The 25,810-nt window shown below is 45.5% G+C and overlaps 1 protein-coding gene across 9 annotated transcripts in view; it reads right to left on the bottom strand.

Moving 5' to 3' along the window:
• Runx2 (RUNX family transcription factor 2) overlaps positions 1-25,810 on the bottom strand; it is a 308,143-nt gene that overhangs the window by 195,518 nt on the left and 86,815 nt on the right. For all 9 annotated transcript variants that reach the window (XM_050119361.1, XM_050119366.1, XM_050119363.1 and 6 more), the window contains one exon: positions 20,899-21,003. In XM_050119361.1, the coding sequence (XP_049975318.1) occupies positions 20,899-21,003 (105 nt within the window). The remainder of the gene's footprint in view (positions 1-20,898; positions 21,004-25,810) is intronic.

Raw genomic sequence — 25,810 nt, 5'->3', positions numbered from 1 at the left:
CATTACTAAGATAAACCAGAAAGTAATGAAGAAAAATGTCTTATGTAACAAAAAAAGAAAGAAAAGAAAAAAGAATCAGCATTTGTTTGTTGACATAATTTACAGAGCAAAAGGGATTAGAAACCGAAGGACGTGACATTGTACTCACCAGCTGACACACATGGGACTCTAAATGAATGCACACTTTAAGCTAGCACAGCCAGTTCTCAGGAGCCCACTACTGCTTTCTGATGTTCCAAACTACCATAGTGAAATCCAGGCTCTACTCAGCTTCATCAAGAGATGAAGATGTTGGGCTCGGGAGGTCGCTCAGTAGAGCGCTTGCTGTGCAAGCATGAGGATCTGAATCCCATCCCCAGAACCCAGGTAAAAACAAATAAACAGTAGGTAAATAAACAGCAAGGAAATAGCCCAGTGTACTTTTAACTCCTGCACTGGGGAGGTGGAAACAGGCTTGGTAGTCAGCCAACCTAAAGCAAGGGAAGAACTTTAGGCCTATGAGAGACTCTATCCCAAAATAAACAAACAAGAAAAGGAGGACAATACCTGTGGACCACTCCAAGGCTGACCCTGGCTTGTGCAACACACAGAAAGAGAGGGAAGGAGAAAGAGAGGGAAAGAGACGGAGGGAAGGAGGGAGGGAGGAAGGGAGGGAGGGAGGGAGGGAGGGAGGGGAGTATTTCAGATGTTAGGTTTTCTGCATTACCATCCTTGTCTTAACCTCACACCTCAGAACTCACTGTCTCAGTTTGGAGTCCAGAGTCTCTCAGACACCCCCATCAGGCTTTATAAATTGTGAAGACATGCCTCAGAACCCCCAACGCACACTTAGAGCATTTAACCTCAGTGGTTCACTGGGCCTCCAATTCCACCCACCTCAGTCTCAGACCCTCCCAGTCTAAGTCACCCTGCACTGGTCTGTGTGACAGACAGGCCCGTTTCCAGTCTCCACTCCTTTTCCTCATCTTCAGTTAGCCTCCCTGACATTAAAATCAAACACCTAGCTGTGGTGGTGCACACTGGTAGGGCATGCTGCAAAGACAGAGGCAGGAGGATCGTGAGTTTGAGGTCAGCCTGAGCTGCACTTTTTCCTCCCTTTACTTTGCTCTGTAAAATAAAAGCAAACAATTGACGGTTGGTTTTCTTTGCAAATGCTCTGAAGGAAAGCAATGACAACTCAGTTCGCACTTGCGGGCAGATTTGTTCTTTAAGGATTTGCTAAGACACACACTTCTCCCCTGCAACCTTTCCAGGTGTCCTGATGAACAATCACAACTTAGTCCTGAATCTGCACACTGCTCTCTCTTGCCTGCCTCTCCTTAAAAGACACTGTTTGATCTTGCACCTTCCCTTCCTTGACCAGATTTCTAGACACCCCATCTTCTGTAAAGATGATCCAGAGAGGAGAAGAACTCCTGCACTCATGGGGTTGGTTACCCCAGACCCAATCTGCAGCCCTTGCTGTTGGGGGGCTTAACCAACCCTTTGGTTTCCAGCCCCAATAAGGAGTGAGGAGTGAGTCACTGTGACCAGGCAATCTTTCCTATAGACTTTGCCCTTTGCTCCATCACAACAAAAGAGAATAATAATGACAATAGCAAAACTACCAATACTTAGCTCCCCACACTGACTTGGATACTCTCACTTCTATTTAATTCCAATAAATGTTAAAGCAATCTTAAAGCATTTTAACTATTGGAATTTAGAATACTTTCTACATTTTTCTTTATATCCTCTGTTTCGAATCTCAGTGCTTGGCTTTAGTCTTTATAGCAGCAAACCATTTCTAAAGCATTCCCTAGAGATGCATGATGCTGGTAAGACCTCAACTCTGTTAAGCTTCTTTCTCCCTGGCTAAATGACTTCTTCCCTGCCTACCCCACAGAGTTATGATGATGTCATTAGTATTAGGGTGGATTCGGTAAATGACACAGTGAGGCCAAAAGGTCAAGCCTGAGCATCCGAGCTAGGACACCAAAGCACCCCTCGAAAGGATGCCACAGGCAGATAGAACTCTGAAGAAGTTCGAAGAGGGGAGCCAAGAGGCCCTCTGAGCATGCTGGGTAGGATTTTGTTAAGCATACTGAGCGTGTGGAGAGAACCCCCTGAATCAGAAGAGAGTGAAAGGGGAAAAGAGACGAGACAGCTCAGCAATGTCAAGTCATGTTCTGAGGCCAGCAGCAGGACAGGAAATGACTAATCCAGTCAGCTAGGGCATTCTGAGAGGAATGAGGATAGGAGATTTCTTCACAGCGATTTTTGAAAGGTAATTTTCAGAATCTCTATCAAAGCGGAAAAGTTCTCATATTGAAGGGGACAATCAGGGGGCAGCCTGCTACTGTCATCAAAAGACAAAGTCAGCTCATGAAGAGACATATAAAATACAAAGGGTGCCCAAGTGTATTCATAGGTATCAATAAACTTATCAAAGCAGATACTAAAGGAATTTTATCTAAATATGAAATGAGTCCTCTTCAGTGCTGTGTTTGACATGCCGTGTTTATGCTTTCGGAATTTTCTGCACTCTTTACACATGTTTTTCTTATATAGTAATTAAGTGCTATTTCAAATGTAAACAAAGGAACTAGAAACACTGCACATGAGACGCAGGTCTTTGTTACTAGCCCCGCAATTTTGTGACTTACAAAAATAAAACATTTTCCACAGGATCTACCAAAATTAGAAAGCCCCTCAACAGCGGCAGCAAATTGATCTATGAGATCTCAAAGAAAAACATCCTATATGATAGGGGCGGTTATTCATGTCTTGTGACTAATAATCTTTCCAGTGCCCCTAAGTAGAGAAAAGTGCATTACCTGTATCTGGAGGGACGCACGGATATACACTGTCTCCCAGGATGTCTTCCCTACCGCAACCCTACACCTTGTGCCTTAGACCTTCATACTTCATGCTAAGCACAGATGAAATAATATTTGGTCTCTGAATTAGTTTAGACTTGCCCTGACCTCTGCTATACAGATTTTCCCCAGAACTACCCCAGTAAGTTCAAGCTGATGAGTAGATACTGGCCTGAGGCAAGAAAAGCAGAGTCAAGTGTCTCTCATTAAGGACAATGCTACTCAGTGTCACTTCCGTGGCCCCCTTTGTAAAGAGACCTTATTGGATAGAAAGACTCCAGTGGGGGCTCTCATAGACCAGCAAACCTTACCTGTATCTTCTCTCTCCCCGACAAAATATTCACATTAGAGGAGCGGTTCATTTTGCTCTGTGTGGAACCTGTGACGGCTAATTTTGACTGCTAATCTCATAGGATTAAAAAACACCTATCTAGGACATTAATGAGGCTCATCCTTTGGTGCCCAGGGAGGATTAGCCCAGGGACAAAGACCTGACTTGATGACACACACCATCGCCTGCAGTGCCAGACTGAACAGAAAAGGAAAAGATGACTGACTGGCACCAGAACTCCCCTTTCTCTGCTCTTTGACTGGACAATACGTGCACAAGTAGCCTCCATGGCCACTGACAGGAGCCGCTCCTGTCCTTAGACCTTCCCGCCATAATGGGCTGACTGAGCCTTGAGCCAGACTTACGCTGTTTCTTTGCAGGTGTTTAGACACAACACCAACAAAATAACTAGTCCAGGAATGAACTTCAAATTTAAATTGTGGAGGGCCCCTCGACGCCAGCCAAGCAGACAGTATTCCCCTGCCCTGGCCAGGCAGGAGGTACGGCGTCTCAAGGAGAAAAGAAAGCAGAGAAGGCACACAAACTGAGACGGGAAGGGAAGCCGGATCATCAAGGATAGAGCAGACGTCCTAAAGACAGGACTAGAAACCGCTCAGTGTGGCCATGGCAGGAGCGGATGGCAGTGCTGCAGGACTTAGGAGGAGTGTGCTCTTAGACGTTATTAGAAATGAATTCGGGAAGGCATGTTTGTTTCCCTACAAATTAAGCCCCAAGTGACCAGGCATTGTAGGAGTGGGCCCTCCTCTCAGTTTCATTCCAGCTCTGCTGGTGTCCTTTCCAGTAGGTTCTCAAAGCCATTTCATCAACACTTGGCATTCAAAGGCCCTAAACCAGAGCAAGTCAAGGATGAATGCTTGCCCAACTAACATGCATACGAAGGATAAGGACATGTTATTAAAAGGGCTTTCCCTGCTTACAGTTGACTTATTTTCATTGCCAAAGTCACAGAGGATACAAGCCTGATGTAACTACTATCAACAGTCACTGAGATCCAGTTCACATCAGCAAGGACAAAATAGAAGGATACATTACAAGAGGGGATGGAGTGCATAGCTCTGGGTACTCCTTGCCAAGTTGAGAGAAGGCTTAGGAATGCATTCCTAATACACAGAAACAATATTTGGAAACAGTTACACTAAACAACTGGCAAACCTTAAGATCTTTAGCAGCCTGGCTAAAACGTGCTGTGACATTTTCCTGAAAACCATCTAAATCAACCCCAAGATCAACCCGCTCAGGGATGGAACGAGGCGAGAACGAGGCCACCATCCACCTGTGGGAGCTCCGTGCAGGAGCAACCCAACAACAGAAGGTATGGTTTTCAAACTGGGCATAGTGGCTCACGTCTATAAACCCAGCCCTGGGGAGGCTGAAGCAGGCAGAGAGTGCTGAATTCAAGGCAACCTGGGACACATAACGAACACCGGGCCAGCCTGGGCTAAAAGCAAGACAGTATTATACATGAAAAGGAACAAAAGGAGGCAAATACAAATTAGCCCGACATTCTCGCTGCTTCTCCCAGGGCGAAGAGTCCGCCTTCCCTGTAAAGTTTCTGCTTACCACCATAAATGAGTCACTCTGTCCTGAACGAGCAGCAAAAGTGGTCAGAACCAGAACCATCTATCTAGACCATCACATTTCCTTCCTCTGGTCAGTTTGTGCCACAAATCTCATGGGACAAAAGCTACATTTCATCTCTCGATGTCAGATTTTTTTTTCCCCTCCAGCTCAGTTGCTATTTTTTAACAATGTGGAATGAGATGGTAGGTTCACATCCCGTCACGGTTTCCAGATCTGTGACTGTTGGTGAACAAACCGACCCTCGGCAAAAATGTATGCTTGAGACCGTTCGTCTTGCGAAGCCCCTTTCTGCTAGTCCACGTCCACTCCATGTTTCCCCTGGCCTACTAGATGACAAATTAAACAGATTCTTTGCCTCCTACCCACCTTTTAGCCCCTTTCTAGACAGTCAAGGACAAGGCATCCTTCCTACCTGTGCCATTCAGGGGCCACCAAGGAACTGCCATACCAGGTGTCTAGAAGCAAGAAGTACTGCATAGAAAACAGATCACAAGGTATAGATAGATGGGTGGGGCTGTAGGAAGCCGGCTCAGTTCTTAGAGCATTTGCTGCATGAGCGTCACAACTGGGTTCCATCCCCAGCGTCCATGTAAATTTCTGGGCATGGTGGCACAGTAGCACACCCTAGTAGTCCCAGTGCTGAGGAAGAGGAGACAGGCAGAACTGTGGGCTTACTGAGCAGCTAATGGGGTGCTCCAGGTTTAGCGAGAGACCCTGTCTCAAAAGAATAAAGGAAGTGAATGGTTTTCAAGGAATGTGTTTTGATGGCTGACCGCTACCCTCCACATATACCTGCACACACACATCTACACACACATTGACCTGCACACACATACACCTATGCACACATTGACCTGCACATACACACACACACACACACACACCTGCACACACACATCTGCACATGCACTGACCTGCACACACACTGACGTGCACACACACTGGCCTGCACACACATACTCCTGCATACACACTGACCTGCACACACATGAGCATGTGCAGATACACAAATAGGCATTTATTCTGCACCTTGGACTATGTTTTCCTTACTATTTAGAGACCCAGAACTCCCAGCCTTAGACAATGTCCTGTAAGTCTGTGCCACCAGTGTGAGGTTGCATAATGGCAAAGGGGAGGTCAAGGAAGTCCTGAAGAAGTGCCACGCAAGACCTTCACTGACTCTGTTTAGGTCATCCACTGTGGATCCCTTTGAGTCTCCAGGCTTTCACTAAATCCTTTGTCCTTCTAGGCTAAAATATGGACATTTACTGTGGTCATGTGTCCAGCCTTCTGGAAGACCCTGCCCTGAAAGCTCCTATTCGGACCTCTGCCATATTCCCTTGTAGAGCAGAAGACCTGCTTCACAGTGTTTCTCTCAAAAGGAGTCGCTGGGAAAAAAAGAGTTCAGCAGACAGCAGACAGGCAAATGACTCCATGTAGTGTAGAGGCCTCTGAGAGTTCAGAATAACCAGTATGTGGTCAACCTCACTGCTTATTTCTCAGAAAAAGTTGGCTTCAGTTGATGATGTGTCCATGGCCCTCCATTGCCCTCTATGTGCACAATAACAAAAGAGGAAAGAGAGTTGTCCTCAATAAAGACTGACAATAGTGTGGCTCCCTAAAAGCAGTGGCCCAGGCCTCTCTCTCTTTGCCTGGCCTCCTTTCCAACAGTCCCTATGTTGACCTCAAGGGCAAAGTTAAGGCCATTAATTCCTTCCAGGGTACTCCAGCTTGAAAAAAAGCCACATGGAAGGGACAGGGTAGACCCAAATGTGGAAACCACAAAAAAAGAACTAAAGACCAAAGGTACCAGGGCCACGAGGAAAAGTTCACGGAGAAGGAAGCAGGTCAGCCACAAAAATGAAATGGGCTGTGACTTCTGTCCCCTATTGCAAGTGGGTGACTCTGTCATGGGGACCTTTGGTTGGCTCTTGGGTCTAATGATGATCAGTGATCCCAGAAACCCAAGTCATTTTAGAAAGAAAGAAAAATACGTCTTCAAGTATCTTTCCTTCCCCTGGTCAGCACCACGCCCACTCAGCCACTTCCACTGTCACCTGCGTCAAAGCCTGCGCTTTGGCTTCATTATTATTTTCCCTTTAGAGAAAACTGGACCCATGCAGTTCCTAACAAAGAACTCATCTGCAGACTACGCTTTGTTTTCCAGTGTTTCATCGGGAAGGTATCCTGGCTGCCTAAAGGAAGCCATCTGCAGATATGCTAATGTGTTACCACGAAAGGGGTTTAGGAAGCTATACCCAATTCAGAAGAGCGGATTAAAGAATAAATACAAGGCTGGAGAGATGGCTCGGTGGAAAAAGCACTTCCCAGGCAAGAGTGAAGATGTGAGTTCAAATCCCAGCATGGTGGGGTGTGCCTGCACCCCTGGCGTTTTACAGCAAAACGGGGCATAGGCACAGGAGAATCCTCGGAAGCCCATGTGCCAGCACAAACAAGAAAGACCCTGTCTGAAACACGGTAGAAGGTGGGGGCCAATGACTGAGGTTCATCTCTAACTTCTACACTTGCTCTATGGCTCACCCTCATTCACATGAGTACACACACACACACACGAGAGACAGAGAGGTACAAGCTAAGACACATGACACTTGGCTTCTCCTCTGAGAAAACAACAAGGCAATTGAGCAAGCAGTGTTCTCTGCTTCCTGGCAGCTCCAGCCTTGAGTTAGAAAGAATGGTGTGCTCAACCAGCCTTTCTCAGCTCAGCTCTGTCCAGTGCCTCCATACTTCTACCAGTTTTAAAAAACCATGGAGGTTTCTGCTTTGGGGAAGCCGATCCTACCTACTCCCTTGCTCCTATCCTCCCTTGTGACCACGAATTCCTTGAGGGTGATTTTGGGGATCACATCTCTCCAGATCCACGTTAAATGAACTTTGGTGTCACTGAGAAATGCTTTTCACTTTTTCCAGTAAGAGAAATATTAACCAACTTCCCAATGTGCTACCCTTGGTCCCTGGAACACACAGATCAAATAAACCCCAATTTTTCTGCCAAGAGACCATTCTCACCCAAAGTCCTAAATTCCTCATAATGGATCTTCTCTGGTTATTAATAGAGATTTTTTTTGGATCACATGGCAGATCTGTTCCTCTTTTGGGCCATATTTTTCTCAATTAAAGATTCTAATGGCCACTGAAGCAAGACAAATTACCCTCATCATTTATGTCTACAAACCCCTGTGATTCTGAGCCTCAGAATCGTAATGGGAAACAGAAATCAGGCCTTTGATTTTCCAAACAGAAAGGTGGCATTTGGCTGCCCGTCCTAAGCACACAAAGGGTTTGCTAATATGGACGGAATCTGCGGAGTCCCCCTTTGCAATCCTGTCTCCAGGAACCCGCTCTACCCAGCAATTCCCCCAGCCAGTGCGTTCTCCTTTAAATCTCACCCAAATCCCTTGTGCGCCAGTTAAATGACCTGCTCTTCTTTCCTGACTTCCCCAGAAACAAAACAGCTGGCCACCATACAGAGCTTAATAAGTCTCATAATTCCGAAGTCTGTTATTAAGTCATTTTTCAGTCTCCTCTTCTTGGAGCTAAATAATCCCAAGTCTTTCAACTTATCCTTACAGGTTCTATTTTACAGCCTTTAATCATCACCAATGCTCCTCGCCGAACATTCTGAAGTGCTTCACGTTGCTCTCATGTTCTGAAATCCAGCTCACCTTTGGAATGACTTGGAAATCATTGTCCAGAAAAGCCCTGGATCTTTATGTGTTACACGCAGTCTGGGGGGAATTTACCCCAACAGGTAACTGACTGCTCTGTCTGGTTTATTTTTAGGATAAGCCTGCTCCCCACATGCTGCCTGGAACCCAGTATTCCAACCAACTGCCAGATGCAGGTGAGCTATCCCCGCTCCACCAGCACCCACTCCATTTTCCTCAGCAGAGTACGTCAAGGTCTCGCTTAGCATACTTCCCCTGCCAAGTCCGGGCTTATGATCCTCTACAGCAAACTCAGAATCTAGTTAAGCTGATCTGGTCCACTTAGTGTCATCAGCCAAAAATGGTGCAATGCGTTATCCTTTGCACATGGCGTCTGCATGCACGCCACCCTCGGAGCCTGCACTCCCAGCGTGAAGCTCGGAGACCTGCTAAGAATGCTGGGTGGGACCCCTGAAGCCAGGGGAGAAAGGGCTTAGGGTGTCCCTGGATTTTCCTCAGATCACACTCCATCAGTGCCTGGGAGATTACTGAACCCACACACCACTTTGAGATGCATGATGTCCACCTACTCTTTTCATCCAATGTCCTCCTTCTCAACCCTCGGGCCCTCTCCCGTCAAAATCAGACGTTCGATTCTGATTTTGATCTTGGTCAGCCTCGTCACACAACAGACAATTCTCCTGCTTCAGTCTCCAGAATGTTAGGGTTAAAAGAGTGAGTGAGCCCCCTACTCATGCCCTGATGTCTCTTTCCCAGCTTGCAAGCTGGGCTCTCCTCATCCTTCAGGTTCTGTACCCAGTGTAGCCTCCTCAAAGAGCCTTTCCTGGGGTCATTCTAAAACAAGTTCCTCTCCTGTCCCTGCTGCTTTTTTTTTTTTTTAATTACTTATGGAAGTTCTCTTTGCCGCCCTATCACAGTTTGCAAACAGATGTGGGGACGGGTGCTTTTTCTTCCTTCTTTCCTGTCTTGGCTCCTCAGAGGTAAGGGTCTGCTGCTGTCACCACTTAGTGCTGGCGTCCTGCACCATCACTTGACGCAGGGCCAGGGAACTGATACCAGGACTTTGTGCACACTGGGCACCTGAGCACGATGCCAGCTGACACACATCTGCAGCCCCGATAATCACTAATTTCTTCTTTTTAGCTGTTCAAAAAATATTTTATTACTTTATGTGCACAGATGTTTTTGCCTGCATGGATGACTGCATGCAACTTTTGTGCCTGAGAGGCCTGAAGAGGATGTTGGCTCCCCTGGAACCGGGCTTACAGGTGGTAATAAGCTGTCACGTAGTTGCTGGGAATCGAACCCAGGTCTTCCGGAAAAGCAGCCACTGCTCTTAACCACTGAGTCATCTCTCTGGCCTCTTCTTCTGGTGTTTATTTTGTAATGATTTCTTTTTTTTTTTTTTTTTTTGGCCACAAACGTACTTGTCTACATTTTCTATTTGTGTGCTTATTTAAAGGTTTGGATGTTTTCAAGTACTAGCTCTATTTCAACTATTGTTGGTTAACTTCTACAACTCATTAGCTTCATCTCACAAAATGCAAGATACTACATAAATGCTCCCCTGAGCGAATTCAAGGCGTGCTAAATAACACAGAGACGCGTGCGCATACATTCTCCTGTTTCTGCGTGCTCCCTGATCCCTTAGGCTTCTACTCCATTTGGCAAGGCTACTGCCTAGTCAAGCTTGCCTCTCGTAGCGCCTACTTCTCGACAGTAACGAAGGCTGCGCTGGGCTCAGCCCCAAGAGCTTCCACATCTTCAGTGACACAGACGTCGGAGTGTCCTCGTGGTGAATAACTGAACAGGAAGAGCCCTGGGATCCTTGCCCAGTCCTATAAATCATCTGCTGACTTGCAGAGTGACACAGGGAAAATTAGCTTTTGGGTGCCCCGTGCCTCAGTTTCCCCGCCTGTAAAAAATGCCCGATGCTTCCAGGCCAGGGCTGTGAAGACAATCGATGAGGTAATGTCTCCTCGTTTGGAAGTCCTTGCCAGTAAGGCGCTACATAATTACTGCTTGGTATTTACGCTGCCCTTTATGTGTGCCAAGCGCTTTATGATCCTTCCTCGGGAGCTGCTCCCAGCTACTATGAAGTTGCCTTCATGTCTATTTCCATTGAAAGAATGAAGGAGTAGAACCAGAGAGACATTTAGAGATGCACTGAGGGTCACAAAGGTGGCTCCCAGGTTTTAAAAGAAGGGTCTTCCACATTGTCCACGTTCCTTCGTAACACTCAAAGTCACACCTTTCATCTGAACCAGCCCCACAGGACACGTCCCTACTGAGTGACTCGGAAGGTATCTTTGGGGTGCCGTGCATAGCCACCTGCCTTTTCAGGTTGGACCAAGCTATAAGAAGGTGAAACCGAAACCAGTGTTCTAGAATTAGAAAGCCTGGGCTCCCCCTTCTTGGCCTATGCATCTGTCTTTCTCCTCACTTTCTGTCCAACTGTCTGCCTTGGGTGCCTTGGCCATTGCTTGCAGGAGATGGGTTTTACTGCTATTCATTTCCAAGCTGTGAGGAAGCATAGAGAACAGTGCACGCCACCTTGAGCTTCCATCCACCGATCAAAATACATGCTAGCGTATTTATACCCCATGTGTAGTTCCCGAACATTAACCTCACGAAAGCAACAGTGAAAGAGATGGATACACTTAGAGCAGAGAGAGCATAAGCAGTTCAGGGGTTAACAGGAAGATAGAAAATACCAGAACGCTACCCAGTCATCTGGCCTCTTCCCCACCAGCCACTTCCTGCTTCCAGGGAGAGGTACACCAATTGGCAATGCAATCACTCTGTGTACCTTGCCCAAAGACAGCTCATCTTAAGAGTATGGTCTCTTGTCTCTCATAAATCATGTCTCTCTGGTCCACATGTTTACTTTCTGGCCTCCCTTTCATTTGATCCACTTACATATAAAAGAAGGATCCGATCCTTCTGAGGCTAGACTGTCATTAAAATGACCAAAAGCATATGGCATAGGCACGTGACGGTGGTTACTCTGTAGGGTCGGTGAGGAGGTAACATCTGACCCTCAGGTATAATCATGGAGCTCCTTAGCATAAATTTGAATAGAAAATTCTGTGGCAACAATTTCGTTTTTCCTTAGCCAGGCAAAACTAAAGAAAACAGAGGATTTACTTTTGCTCCCTTTCTTTGTCTCTTCTTAGAGAATACTCTTTCCCACCTTCTCCTTACTCTGCAGAGCTTGGGGCCACAGGCAGTTAAAGCCCCTTCCCTTCCTCTTTTCCATGACGCTTTCTCGGCCTCACATTCCACTCTCTCAAACTCTACCCCAGCTAGTAAGGGCCTGCGGGTCTCAACTCAAGGGACCCTAGGAGAGAGACTCTTGGGCACTCACAGCTGACAGGCTCAACCTGGAGCCTTCACAGTGCCATCTTTGCTTTGCAGGAGCCAGTGCACCCATTGGCCGACATTTCAGGAACAAGAGCTGGGTGTTCACGGTCAATAGCTGTCACCAAAAAAAAAAACTGAAGGACGTAGACCAAGAGAAAGGAAGCCGAGGCCAGAATGTTGGGTGAATGTATCAATAAGCGTCATGGGTAACGTAAGCTCTGTATCAACGGGTTAAAATGGATGCTGCTGACTAATCCCGAGAGTCTGAAATAAGGGTAAACTTAAATATCACACAGCAGGGGACAGAAGGGAACTGCAGTTTAGAGTGTGCAGACTTTTTCACAAAGACAGTGCGATTAATTTCACTAAGATGAATATGAACACTAACTGGTAAAGATGATCAATAAAAGAAAAAGAAAGTATAGGGTGTTTCTCCTCCATGGAGTGGAAGGAAAGTTACGTGTATCTAGAATAAAACTAGACAAGGAAAAGTCTATGACAGGAAAGCTTGGCAGAAAGGTTAAGTTCAAAATACAGAAGCCCCTGAAAAGACTCTGAAGCTTAAAACTGCACCAGCAAAAGTGCACTCGTGTTTGGTGTGCCAAGCCTACGTGCAACCCACTGTGAGAGGCAGCGTGCAGACTGCTGAATGTGGGCGTCCACATCTCCAAGGTGGGCAAAGACTCACGATCTGGACACTGCGGCTCACTCTTTACTTTCTATCCCTTACTCGCCAAGATCTCGACTAGTGGAGAGAGATCAGAGATTCTCCCTTTCTCCTAAATCAGCTCAAATCAGCTCCCACAGAGGATCCGATTTCATTTATTTTTGCCTATGAATATGAGTCCAAGTTACTTTTTCTGGAGACATTTTAAGCAAAAGCCTTCCATCTGCGATTTAATGGAAAGGCTTTGGTCTACTAGCAAAGGATTCTAAGTACCAGTGAGCGGCAGAATAGAAGAAACTTCCAGAAGCACGCATGCCCTTGCATTTTCTGCATGGCACCACACTCCAAATAGCCTCTTATTCTAGCCATTGACTATAAGATTGTATTAATATTTAAAAACTAAGTGGTTTTTATGTTCTCTTCATTTCCCAACTCACTTGAAAGTCAAGAATAATTCTTGTTCCATCAGCTGCCCAAATTGAAACTTCAACTTGAATTTTATGTGGAGGGAAAACTGTGATTCTGTTGGCATCATAAATGTCATCCTATAAAGATCCTAGTTAGGGACAATTCTGACCACTAAAAATAAAACAATGATTCTTTCCCCCTTTTGATTTCTGAGTATAAATTATTCTACCCAAGTCCAGTTGCCCTTGGATAAAATACTACAGGACACGAAACAGAAACAAGGAATCTTTCTGTGATCTGTCACAAATTGTCTCTCAGCAAAAAAAAAAAAAGTCATTTTCTTAAACAAATAAGAGCCTTCCCCCTTCCCGAAAAAAAGAAATCAATCTATTTTTTTTTGAGTCCCTAGCACTGTTTTAAGAATGAATCATTTCTGACCTACATTGAGACACAAAGCCCTGACACTATTGGATGGAGCCTGTGTGGAGACTTAGAACACACGTATCATTTGAAAACCTGGCGTGCTAAGTTTAGTCAGAAATAAATACATCAACCTGGATGTGTACGTGTGGAAAATGGGTCACTATGGCAAAGGCTCCTGCGAACAGGAGTCCCAGGCCTTGAGAAAGCACACTGAGAAGGAGGAAAGCCAGAGGAGGGCACAGGAGGGACACTAGCATGTTTTAACGGCTGCGATAATTTGCCATGAAAGGATGTTAAGGCCATGGCTCCTTGCTGCAGCATGCCATGCGCTCCTGAATTAAATTACTGCCATGCAGTCTGCTAGCAGAGGAATGTGTAAACAGGCCATATAGCCTTGCATCAGTTCCACAGACTGTTGCACAACGCGAAATGCCTCTCGATGTGTCATTTCCTTCTTGGCCTCCTTCCCAGCTCCTGACAGTCAGTCAACAACAGAAAAAAGGGCTGAAAGAGATTTAAAACTGTTCTTCTAGAGAGCACATTGCTCCAACGTCTACCAAATACCAGAGCCAACCTCCACCAGCACCACTTGTCTCAAAGAAGCGGGGGTTGGGGGCGGGGGTTCTTCCTGCCGTTATTAAAATATTTAAATAATGTTTATATACTAGGGGCTGAAGGGTTGGCATCTAGGACAATGAAGCTGCTGCTTGTATATGCACGTTTGTAAATATCAAAATGTGGACTTCGCCTGTAATCTCTGTTCCTTGGGGACTTCGGAAAACAGTGGCCAACCCCGGTGAAAGTCTACAAGTCAAAAGCTTAGGATTGAGGAGGGGCTTTGGTGAGTAAAATGCTCACTACACAAACATAAGGACCTGAGTTCAGAGCCCCAGCACCACGTTGTTTAAGGTTGAACACAGCCCTGCATGCCTATGACCCCACAGCTGGGGAGGAAGACGTGGGGAGATCCTGGAGGTTTGTCAGCTAGTCATTCTAGGTCAGCCGGTGAGCTGTAGGTTCAGTGAGGGACTTTGCCTCAGAAAATGAGAGGGAGAGCTATTCAGGAAGACACCTGATGTCAACCTCATCTTCACACACATGTTCATGTGTGCATGTGCAAACACATACACACATGTACACAGACACACAGGCACATGTGCACACACACACACACATACGTAAGCACACATGCACAGAAGGTAAGGAGTTTTTCTTGTTGATGTTTCTCAGGAAGAACTAAATTTCAGGGCCCTGGCATCAGGAGGAACACAAGGCCTGTGATGGTTTTCTCAAAGTGTCTTCATAGACAACAGGAATGTGAATATAAGAAGTGTATCCAGAAATATCAAATAACCTTAATGTTTTTCTACTCTCCGTCCAGACAACACAGCTACCTGTCCCCACCTTTGTTCACATGTGAGACCAGGCCCTTAAGAGGCATCTACTCTACCATGGCTAAGCAAGCAAAAGTCATAGCCAGTCATCATATAAAGCTCAAGGAGGATACAAAGGAATGGCAGGAAAAAAGTGAGCAACCCCAGATGTTCTCTGGAACGAGGAAGAGAAAATGTCAAGCTCTCTGCTCTCCCCGCCCTCAGAGGCCTGGGAAATAGTCCCAGAACTCACTGGAACAGCAGCAGAGAACAGTGAGATGCTACTTCAGGGTAGGAAGGTAGAAGTGCTGCCACCAGCCATGTCTCGAGACTATGAAGGGAGCTGGAGAGATGGTGCAGCAATTAAGAACACCGACTGCTCCTGGCAGGGACCACATTTGGGTTTTCCAAGCACCCACATTGGGAGGCTCATAGCCCCAGTGACTCCAGCTCCAGAAGGCCCAGCGTCCTCTTCTGGCCTCTTCAAATGCTCACACCCATGTGCTCACACCCATGCACAGACATACACACACACATAAATAAAATCAATCTTAAAAAAAAGAATGCAAAAGAGTAACGCCTCTTTGGAGAATTTCAAATTTGTTCGTGAAAATTTGTGTACAGGAGAAGTGGATGTTTTGTATGTGGGGCCATTGGGGTACAAAGTACCCTGTGCTTCCTTACAGCTTCCCAGACACTGAAGAGACTAGCAGAGACTCTGCCTTCATGTGCTCTGTACCTGCGGGAAAGGGGTTGGAACACTGCGGGGAAGGCAGGGCTTCTCCATTTTCTCAGCCTATCTGGGGCAGATGGTTGGCCACCGCAAAGTGCTGCCGCATAGACATGGTCATTGTTAACCTCTTTTTGAGAGCATGTAGTTTACTTCCTGGAAGTTCAACACATAGAGTGCTTAAAGGTTCACTTACACATATTACATGTTATATGTCAGAATGTTCCAGACTGGATAACATAAGCTACAAGATTTCCAACCACAGGCTCTCTGTGGATTCATAAGACATTTCTGCTACAGGGTACAGTTACCAATCAAGGCTTGTAACATCATTTTCTTCTTCTCTCCTATGGCTATTGATGTGGCTCGCTTTGATATTAATCTACTGATTAACATCAGCACCATATGATTGTAAGGTGGAGTCTCCCGATAGAGGTTTAAATCACCCTGATTTTAAGTCAAGGGGTCTTTCCGACTATGAACCCTTGAAAACAATCCCACCCCCACCTTGCAGGAGGGTGTTCTGCAGCTAGTCACGTGTGCAAGCCCATCATCACCCAGGTGGTTCGGTGAACCACTCACCTGTCACTCATGCCTTTCTATCATCAGTACCATCACTGTAATGAGTGTGATCACTTCCTCTTCAATTTGGGCTTCGCCTGTGTCTTGATTTAACCAGAAGAGTGTAGAGGAAGCAACTCCATGCAGGCTATGAGCCTGAGCTTTAAGATGGTCTGGCAGCTGGCAGCCCCTATTCTGCACCCTCAGAAGCCCTGAACTGCCATGCAGGGAGTCCGTCACAGCTGGTGAGAACTTCTGGAGAGGCCCTAGAGTCCCACGAGGGAGGGAAGACCCCTTTTTCTGGGGTCCCTGCCAAAGCAGTAGACACAGGAATGAAACCCTTGTGGACTGCTCAGTATTGGTCCCCATCTGACGACAGTCACATGTTAGACCACACATAAGAGCATAAGAAACTACTCTCCAGTTAAACTCTGTCCAGCCCATGGAATAATAAGAAATGCTTATTTAAAAACAAATAGGTGCTGTCCTTGCATCTGGGTCATGTCAGACGACGCAGCCCAATGATTCTAGCTAGAATGACTTACCTTTCCAGGTTCTTCCTTCTGTATCTATTCCCATCAGGCCTCTTTCCTAACTCAGAACTACTGCTATAGAACACGGCACTGCTTACTGATTTCCCCCCTTCCCTGCAGAAATCCTTTAAGTCAGACTGGAGTTGGAGGCAAGTGCATAAGCGGACCAGAGGATCCTAATCGGGAATGATGTGTCAAAGAGTTGGAAATCCAAACTCATTACTGCGGCTGCCGATGCTGTCCTGGCCTCTCCTGCTGGCGAGCATACGGCACTTGTTCTTCAAAGCTAACTTGCCAACAGGAGGTCAAAGCTCGGTGCCTCCATACAAGACTTACAAATTTGGGATCTTAAGCATGATGTCATGTCTTAAAATGATAAGCTGGGCCCAGGAAAGAAACGGCATTTTGCGAAGAACCTGCACCGTTCTCGTGTTTACGCTGCTTGAGATGAAGGTCCTCGTCAGGCATGGGCTGTGTTGCTTTAAAGGGAAGTTTTATAACTGAGATGAATCACAACTGCAGAAGATCAAAGTTGGAAAACATCAATGATGCCATGGGGTACTTTTTAATCTTGTAATGAGTGATGATCATGTGCTCTTATGAAGTGAGTCCAAACTGCCAACGCCAGATGTGTATATTAAGAAAGGGAGTTGTTTGGGATGCGACAGTCCTGGCTCAGCTGCCAGAGACGAAAACACACGGAAGGGTGAACCCTTTCAGTTTGGACTCAGCAGCAAGTCTTGGCAGATGTGTTGGTAAGTAGGGCCTCCGTGTGTGGGACTGGGGTGTCACCTAGCACCCCGTCCAGGAGTTTGCAGCACACAGAAGTGTTGCTCAACAGTTTTGCACATTTCTCCCCGGGCGGTGTGACATAAACATCTGCTCAGAGCACAACTTATAACGTGGATCAGTGTAATCCACAATCGTGCAAAAGTTAGTAAAGGGGTAAAAAAAACACAGTGGAGGGCAGATTATGCAGCACCTGTTTCCTGGACACACGCATACAAGTCTGCAGCAGACTCATGACGGGGCGGCAATCGCTACCATCTGATGAACACTTACTACACAACAGCTACCACACTGTCGAGTTTAGACACCATGTATCGCCTAACATTCTTGCATCAACTGGTATGAAAGACAGTATATTGCATTAGTCTTTAAAAGGTGAGAAAAACGAGGCCAATGACAGCTAGGGAATAAGTCTGCCTGCAGACACCTAAGCAATGCTGGCTTTGTGATTTCAGTCCAGGCAGTGTGACTGGCAGTCCAGGCAGAGGACACAACCAGTGAGCTCATTATGTGTCCTAATCCAGTCATCTGGGCCTCTGGAAACAATGATTTCAATATACACACAGGTCTTTCAGGAGAGGGCAGGGAAGACCCCTGACAAACAGGAATAATAACACCAAGTCCTGGACCCCTTCATGACACTCAGGAATCACATTTGGGAGGAAAAGCGACTGAACCAATTGTACTGATTATCTTTTTCTCTCTGTTTTGGGAAACCTTTAATGAAGTCCTCTCTCTGTTGAAGGTTGATAAAATAAGCCACTTTGAAATCGAGAGCAGGGATGGAAAACTATATTTTTGGTCACATATGGCCACTACTGGTTTTTAAAAAGCTTAGGGGTTTTTATAAAGATATCTTTATTATTATTTATGTGTTATGTGTGCCTACATGAGTTTATGTACATCATGTGTGCATGTGTGCCTACATGAGCTATGTGCACCATGTGCATATGTGTGCCTACATGAGCTATGTGCACCATGTGTGTATGTGTGCCTACATAAGCTATGTGCACCATGTGTATGCAAGGGCTTACAGAAACCAGAAGGATTCAGGTCCCGTGAAACGGGAGTTACAGGCAGTTGTGAGTCACCTAATGTGAGTGTTGAGCACCAAACAAGGGTTCTCTACAAGAAGAGCACTTAGTACTGTTAATTGATGAGCCATCTCTCTGGTCCTGTAAATAAAGTTTTATTCAAATATACCTGTGACTACTTGTTTGTGTGTTGGCTTAGACTGCTTTTGCAGGAATCCTTATGACATAGTCGGGTCCTTTTGACAGGTGACAAAGAGCAAGTAGAAAGAAAGAACCCAGCAGTGTCCAAGCTGTAGGTTTAACTAGTTACTGATACCAGATACAGCCCACACTCAGGCAAGTAACCACACAGTGTGTGTGCGTGTGTGTGTGTGTGTGTGTGTGTGTGTGTGTGTGTGTGAATGTCATCACATTTTCAGACAGTATTCATTTTATAAGAAAAGCTAGCTGGATAGGATGGCGCACACCTTTAAACCCAGCACTTCGGAGACTCTGTGAGTTCAAGCCCAGCCTGGTGTACAAAGTGAGTTCCAGGACAGCCAGAACTGCTATGCAGAGAAATCCTGCCTCAAAAACCCAAGGCTGGTGGGGGGGGGGGGCAGCAGGGAAGAAGAAAGAAAAGAAAGAAAAAAGAAAAGAAACAGGAATGCTACAAAGATAGTTGGCCTTGCAGCACCAGATCTGCGTCTACTTCCTACCCTCCCTCAGGACTACCCAAAGCACAAACTCCGATCCCATATGCAGCATGCATCCCCTATTCCAAACCCGCACAGCCTTCAGGGCACTTGTCTGTCTTCACAAGCCAGTAGATCTTTGAAATGAGATACTACCATCCCCACTGGAATCAGAAGGAGCTTTTGCAAAGCTACCAGCCTGCTCACCTTTTCCCATCTCTTTTAGAATGGGGCAGCACCAACCCTTCCCTGCCTCTCCCCGAACCATCAACTCAGATGCACCCATCTCCACTAGAAATACACATATGCCCAGACAGACACACAATAATAGCTTCTCTGTGTACTGAAGAAAGCTTCTGGGATGAGCAGGAACCATGTTTCAAAGGCAAATATTAGTAGTGTTGAATAAATACTAAAAGGCTATTTGCTGCCTTATGCACCACTTCTTCCACTCAAGAGCTTGTCAGGTAAATGGTTAGAAGTCAGAAGAAATCATCCCTGACTTATGGCAATCCAGAAAAGACTAGCAAAGCCCTAGCTAGCCAAGACATCCTTGTTCTGATCTCTTTCCCTGTGCGGTATGACCTCTGACCCTTGAAACTTAAGATTTGGAAGCTCTCACACACACACCACACGTGAACCAAACCACTTAATAGACTATTCCCAGACTAGACAGGGCCAGCACTGACCCAACATTAGGAATTGGGAAAAAGACCATACACAGGAAAGGAGGGGGACCAAACCTCACAGACTGCTTTTGGGGGCAGGAAGCCTTGGTCACTCAAGCAAGCAGTTGGCCTTTGTAGAAAAGACAGAGGCAAAAGGGATGGGGGCTACTGTATGAGCCCCTCGCTAAAAGACAGGAGGTATGGAGAGAGGGTTTGCCTCTATAGACCTCCTCTCTTACTCTGGGGAAAGGATGGAGCCCATCCTCACTATCTGGGTGGGGGATTCATCTTAGAACTTCGATCAGCTGCCCACCCCATCATAAGCCACATTTAACTTCCTAAAAGCAATGCCTCGGACTCCAAAATATTCAGCCAGCAAAGGCCGAGCTTGCTATGATGTTTATATCATATTATATGGCGCAGAACCCTTCACACTTCAACTTCAAATAACCTTTACTCTGCAAATGTGTTTTAATGCTGCTATGCAAGCTTGCTCAAAACGCGGTGGGTGGCAGGAGCACGGGGTGGAAGCCAGTCAGATCTGCTTCAGATTCAGGAAAAGAACAAATATTGGCCCCCAGACAGAGGAAGTACACTACCTTCAACTGACTGCTGGAGAAACCTTCTGGATAGACAGACAAAGAAGCCAATGTGAACTTAAACCTAGTTTGTATCGCTCTGCTACAAGGAACTATCTAGAACACTTACTAGAGGAAAATGACCGTACAACAGTGTTGTAACAATGAAGCAAGTTATCATTTGCAAATAAATTCTTTATAATTAAGCCCTGTGCTCTTTATAAAGGGAACTGAGTGGGCGAGCTAAAACGCATTCTTGGGCCATGGGAAACACACAAATGATTTTGCCTAAGTTTAAGCTTTTTAAGTTTATAATTTGCTTCCTAAGCCTCGTTGGTCCCTTCGACCCTGCCCACTGCACAGGATGGATGAGCAGAGTTTCTTAGCTGAATGTCTCCAGGATGAGTATCTATCTGCTTGTTCCCCAGCGTCATAAAGCCTTAAGAAAGCCTGTGAGGAAAGTGGCACTAGCCTCTGGTTTTCTAGAAGCTGTTAAGTTCTAGCAACAGCTCTTCCCTAAAAATACATAGTGGCCCAGGACTAACTCCTTCAGAACAAAGGCTTCACAGGGTCTCCACAAACTCCATTAGCACTGACCATAGAAAGCAGGTACTTACTTCTTGGTTCCCGGGGACCATCCACTGTCACTTTAATCGCTCTGTGATAAGTGGCCACTTGGGGGGGATTTGTGAAGACTGTTATGGTCAAGGTGAAACTCTTGCCTGCAGATGGAAGAAGGGAAAACACAAGTAACTATAAATGGCTGGCATTGATGACCCTACAATAATATATGCTGACATCCAAATTCCACTGAATCATCTCTTAGGGAGCAACCAATCAGGAATCCTTCCTCTGGACCCAAAACGCACTTAGGAACACTTCTAAGTTTGTTCCTGTTAAGATCTGAATCTTTCCTGAGGTTCTAGGCAAGAAGCCTCCACCCCACTCCCCAGTTACCTCCTCAACAGTGAGAACAAAACCCTGGGGCCACTTGAAGAGGTGGCTCTACTTTTCCACTTTCTCCAACATCAGGAACACAACCCTGCCTGCAGGTTGACAGTTGAGGAAGTCTATTTAGGATCAGGTCATGACCCCTTGAGAGAACAACAGTAAATTACCATTGGTGATGCTATTTACTTCTCATGGCCTTAGCATCGCATCTGCTTAAATGAACCACAAGAAGATGAGCGAGGGAAGCTGTTATGGGAATCATTTCAACGGGAGCCCAGGTCTCCTGTCCCAGTCTTAACGCCCCTGTGGTATATGATTTCATCACGGAACGGTTTTCTCCTCCCATCTCACGCCTCCCCTAACATACATCTCATAGCTAAATCTTGAAGGAACTCACTATAGTAACTTACAGTAACTTAGTTTTGGCTAAGCACGAAGTTTAATTTTTGGAAGAGATTTTCTGCAGTGATACATTCCTTCCTTCTGATGCCTCAAATTAATGAGCTAAAAGTGATGAATCGTGGGGGCAGGGCAAAGTGTGGTCACAGATCTGAATGTCTGCTTTCTCCAGAAGATACTGCCCTCTGTTCTACAGACTCACTGACAGTTGTAATCAGTTAGATTTGCAATGGTTAGTCATGTCAGATAGTCAAAACTGCAGACTGTTACAAGACAGGAAGAGGTGGGCGTGAAACAGTGACTCAATAAAACAGCAGCGGGCTGCGCCGAGAACCCGGGCGTCTGCCCCTGGAGCTGATAAAAAGCTCCTTTTGTGTTGCTTTGTTTTTTCGGTCAGATTTTTTCCCCCTTCTACTGAAAGCTGAGAGTACTAAATCAAAACACAAATCTTAGACAATATGTAGCAATGTGGAGTTTAATACAATCTTTTCATAGCTTAATATGGAACAGGTTATGCGCCAGGCTTAATGGAGAACAGGTCTTTGGCTGTCAAATCTACTGAATGGCTTTTCTTTTCAAACCAGACCATGTAAGTTCCTCAAATCTGGTTAAGAAACATATCATTTGTTACTGTGTGTGGATAGTCTTAAGACTCTTGACTGCTTTTCCATAGCTAAGGGGGTTAAAGAAGGCAAGCCAGGAATTTGGGGATAAAATTAAGACAGATGAATATTGATTAGAAACTTATTAAGCTCCAGCCACATCACCCCACTTAACCTTCCCAAGTAAGAGTCATCACCCCAACTCACAAAGAAGGAAACCTTAGCCCAGGGAAGCTCAGTGACTTACCCAGGGTCCTGTGATTAGTGAATGGGGAGAGTTGGAAACTAAACTCAAACCTTTCTGACCTTAGATCAAATATCTAGGGTAGATATGTAACCGGGAGACAGAGATGGATAGTGTGTGTAAGGCCCTGGGTTCAATTCCCCACATAAAAAAGAAGAAGGAAAAGGAAAGAAGGGGGCAAAGGAAGAGGAGGGAGGGAAGGAAGACAGGGAGGAAGAACAGAAGGAAGAGATGGGGAGAGAAGAGAAGAAAGAAGAGGGAAATAAAAACTTTTCCCTGTTTTACCATAGAATATGAAAAAAAAACAGGTAACTTACTTCTAGGTGTGTCCCAATTAGCTCCCTGTGCCCAGGAAATAATAAATATAAATAGATTAGTAATGGATAAAATTGTCTTTCTCTCAGTATTACTGACGCTTCACATTGTGTTACTACATACTAGATATTACATGGAATTAAGTAATTTAATTCAGTACAGAACAGAGGACTTATTGTAAACATTAATGTTGGCCAGAGGACTAAGACAGCCAGGAGTCTAAACTAGTCCTAGAAAACTCAAAGTCAACAGAAATGGGGATCAAAAACTTGAGTGGGAGTGGGAGTCCCAGATTAAGAACTCAAAACAGTGGCCAAGTCTCTGGATCCAAAGCTAATTTGCATTAAGTCATTTTAAAACACCATTTTAGAAGAGATCAGTGGTCCACAGACTTGGGGTTACATTTCTAGAAGTGGCTCCAAAGGCCATGGTTGGAAGACAGCATCCCTGGTGCCAATATTAATACACCAAGAATGCCTGTGGTTTGCTCTTCCTTACTTACTGTCTCTGCATGACCTGCTAGTGAAAATGCCCGTGAATGTATCATGACTGTTTTGGGACGCTTTCCTATTGTGAACCTTTACAACCTGCTTGGAAAATAAGTTATTTGCTCCTCTCAAAGTCAGAGAAATACACTTCATATCGAAACAGAACCAGAGACAAAATTCTGAGTATCAAAATATTCAGAAATGAACCAGTTTTCCCCTTTAAAAATGCCTTCAGGACTGGAGGCCCAGTAATTAAGAGTGTTTGTTATTCTTGCAAAGTACCAGGGTTTGATTCCCAGCACCCACATGGAGGCTCACCACTTAGACACCAAGCATACATGTGGTACACAGCTACACATGCAGTCACGGCACTCACACACACAAAATAAAACAAATCTAAAAAGTATTAGTGAGTAAATATATAAAATCATAAAAAAAAGAACAAACCTCCTTTTAAAAGAGTTGGGGTTATAGGAAAGTTGCCATCTGTCCTCTTCCAGAGTCGATTCCTAAGGCTCAAATTGTGCTTTCACAACGAAACATAGCCAGAAAACACTCTTTGCACTCCTGATTAGCCCCTGTATGCAGTGTGGAAGAAACTTCCAGAAACTCTGACCTGACTCACTAATTAGTTCGCCTTATAATGATGCATTTCCTGAGTCAAATGTTTATGTGGGCATTTGTGACTTCCTTAACTTAAAACAAAAGGTTTTCCAAATTCCACTTTCTAAAGAGATCAGTGATACATGGATCCAGGACTGCAATTTTTTTACATAATTTTATGTGCATGGGTGTTTGGCCTGCAGATATGGCTGTCCACCGTGTGCATGCCCGATGTCATTGGGGGTCAGAAGAGGGCATGGGATCTCTCTGAACTAGTGTGACAGGCAGTTGTGAACGGCCATGTGGGGGCTAGGAATCAAACCCACACTGGTCGTCTTGAAGAGCAGCAACTGTTCTTAGCCACAGAGCCATGTCTCCGTTGTTAGCAGTGCTGTGGTGGACAGAAACCACCTCAGATGATCCACTAGTTCGAGACTAATGATGATATTTAAAACAAATCTTACTTGGGCTGGAAAGGTGGCTCAGTGAGTAAAACAGACTTAAGGTCAGATTCTCAGTACCCATGTTAAAAGGGGAGTGGCAACGTGTACTTGAAACCCCAGCACTTGAGGGTAGTAAACAGGAGGATCATGGGATACGGAGTCACCCAGTCTAGTTGACACAGTGAGCTGCATGAGAGACCATGTGGGGAAAAGAGACTGGACACGCCATCTCAGCATCAACCTCTGACCTCCACATGTACTCACACAGGCACAGCTACCAACACACACGTGTGCAAACACATTCATCCCCCTCTGACACACAAAATCCAAATCCTACTTAGGCAAAGGTAATTATATCCTCCACAGTTTTATCTAGAAACTCGTCCTGCGGTACTACCCAGGGTCATATCACTTCTTAGACGTCTAGAGGGACTGTCACTGAAAGACATTGCCAATTTAGCCTTAAAGGCTGCCAGGAAGGGCCAGGCTGCAAACAGGCTTGTGTCCTAAAATGACAAAACACCACGCTTTGTGCACTGGAAATGCTTTATAAGGCTTGTAAATTAAATGCAGCATGCTTGATGTCAAAAGAGAGGAAGCAAACCAAAGGAGGACGAATAAGCAGTGGGGGGAGCACACCAAAGGAGGACAGACAAGGAGTAGGGGTGGGGGAGCACACCAAAGGAGGACAGACAAGGAGTAGGGGTGGGGGAGCACACCAAAGGAGGATGACGATGAGGAGGGGGAGGAAGAGAAAGGAGGAGAAGAAGGTGTGGCCAAAGACATTCTAATCACTTCTGTGTAAAATATTAAGGAAAAAAAGGAAGAGACAATTAAAAATCATGACTTCATGCCAGTTTCATGGATACTGAACTTTATCTCAGGCATTTTTTGAGTGCCGGGTCCTCCAATGACCTAGGACGCAAGAGTGAATGGAATCTTGGATGCTTTGTAAACCTAAGGCCCAATGTTCAATTTCAGAGAGTCTATGTTTCCACGAGTGAAAAGGTTAAAAGAAACATAATATTTATGGGGCTTGGTTTTTGTTATGTTTATCTTTTAAATATCATCAAAGATACATTTTGTATAGTTGTGAGAGAAAAATCCGTCCATTGGGCAAAGCATGCGGTGAAGACTCTGAGACAGAGATGAAGAACTGTGAGAATCAAAGAGGAAGCTGGGGACAGACTTGTAAAAAGCAGGTCAGGCTTGAGGGTTTCCTGCCCCTGAAAACCTGACTCATTTTCGTCGAGAGCCGTCTCTGTCTTTTCTCTCTCTCTCCATTTTAGCTTAATCTTATTGCTTCCTCTCATTCAAAGTAACACAGTCATATAAAATCTATTATTAGTGATAAATCAATTTCTCTCTCGTTCTCTCTCCACCCTCTCTCTCCACATGTACCCCCCCTCCCCCGGTCTCGAAGACAAGTCTGGACCAATTTCTCCATCCTGCCTCTGGCAGCAGACTGGAGCACTTCAGATCCT

The sequence above is a fragment of the Alexandromys fortis genome, unplaced genomic scaffold (genome assembly GCF_014885135.2).
Source record: "Alexandromys fortis isolate MF-2015 unplaced genomic scaffold, M_Fortis_MF-2015_v1.1 scaffold_145, whole genome shotgun sequence".
Classification (NCBI taxonomy): domain Eukaryota; kingdom Metazoa; phylum Chordata; class Mammalia; order Rodentia; family Cricetidae; genus Alexandromys; species Alexandromys fortis.
Note: the sequence above shows the minus strand (reverse complement) of the source record. Positions and strands in the feature narration are given on the sequence as shown.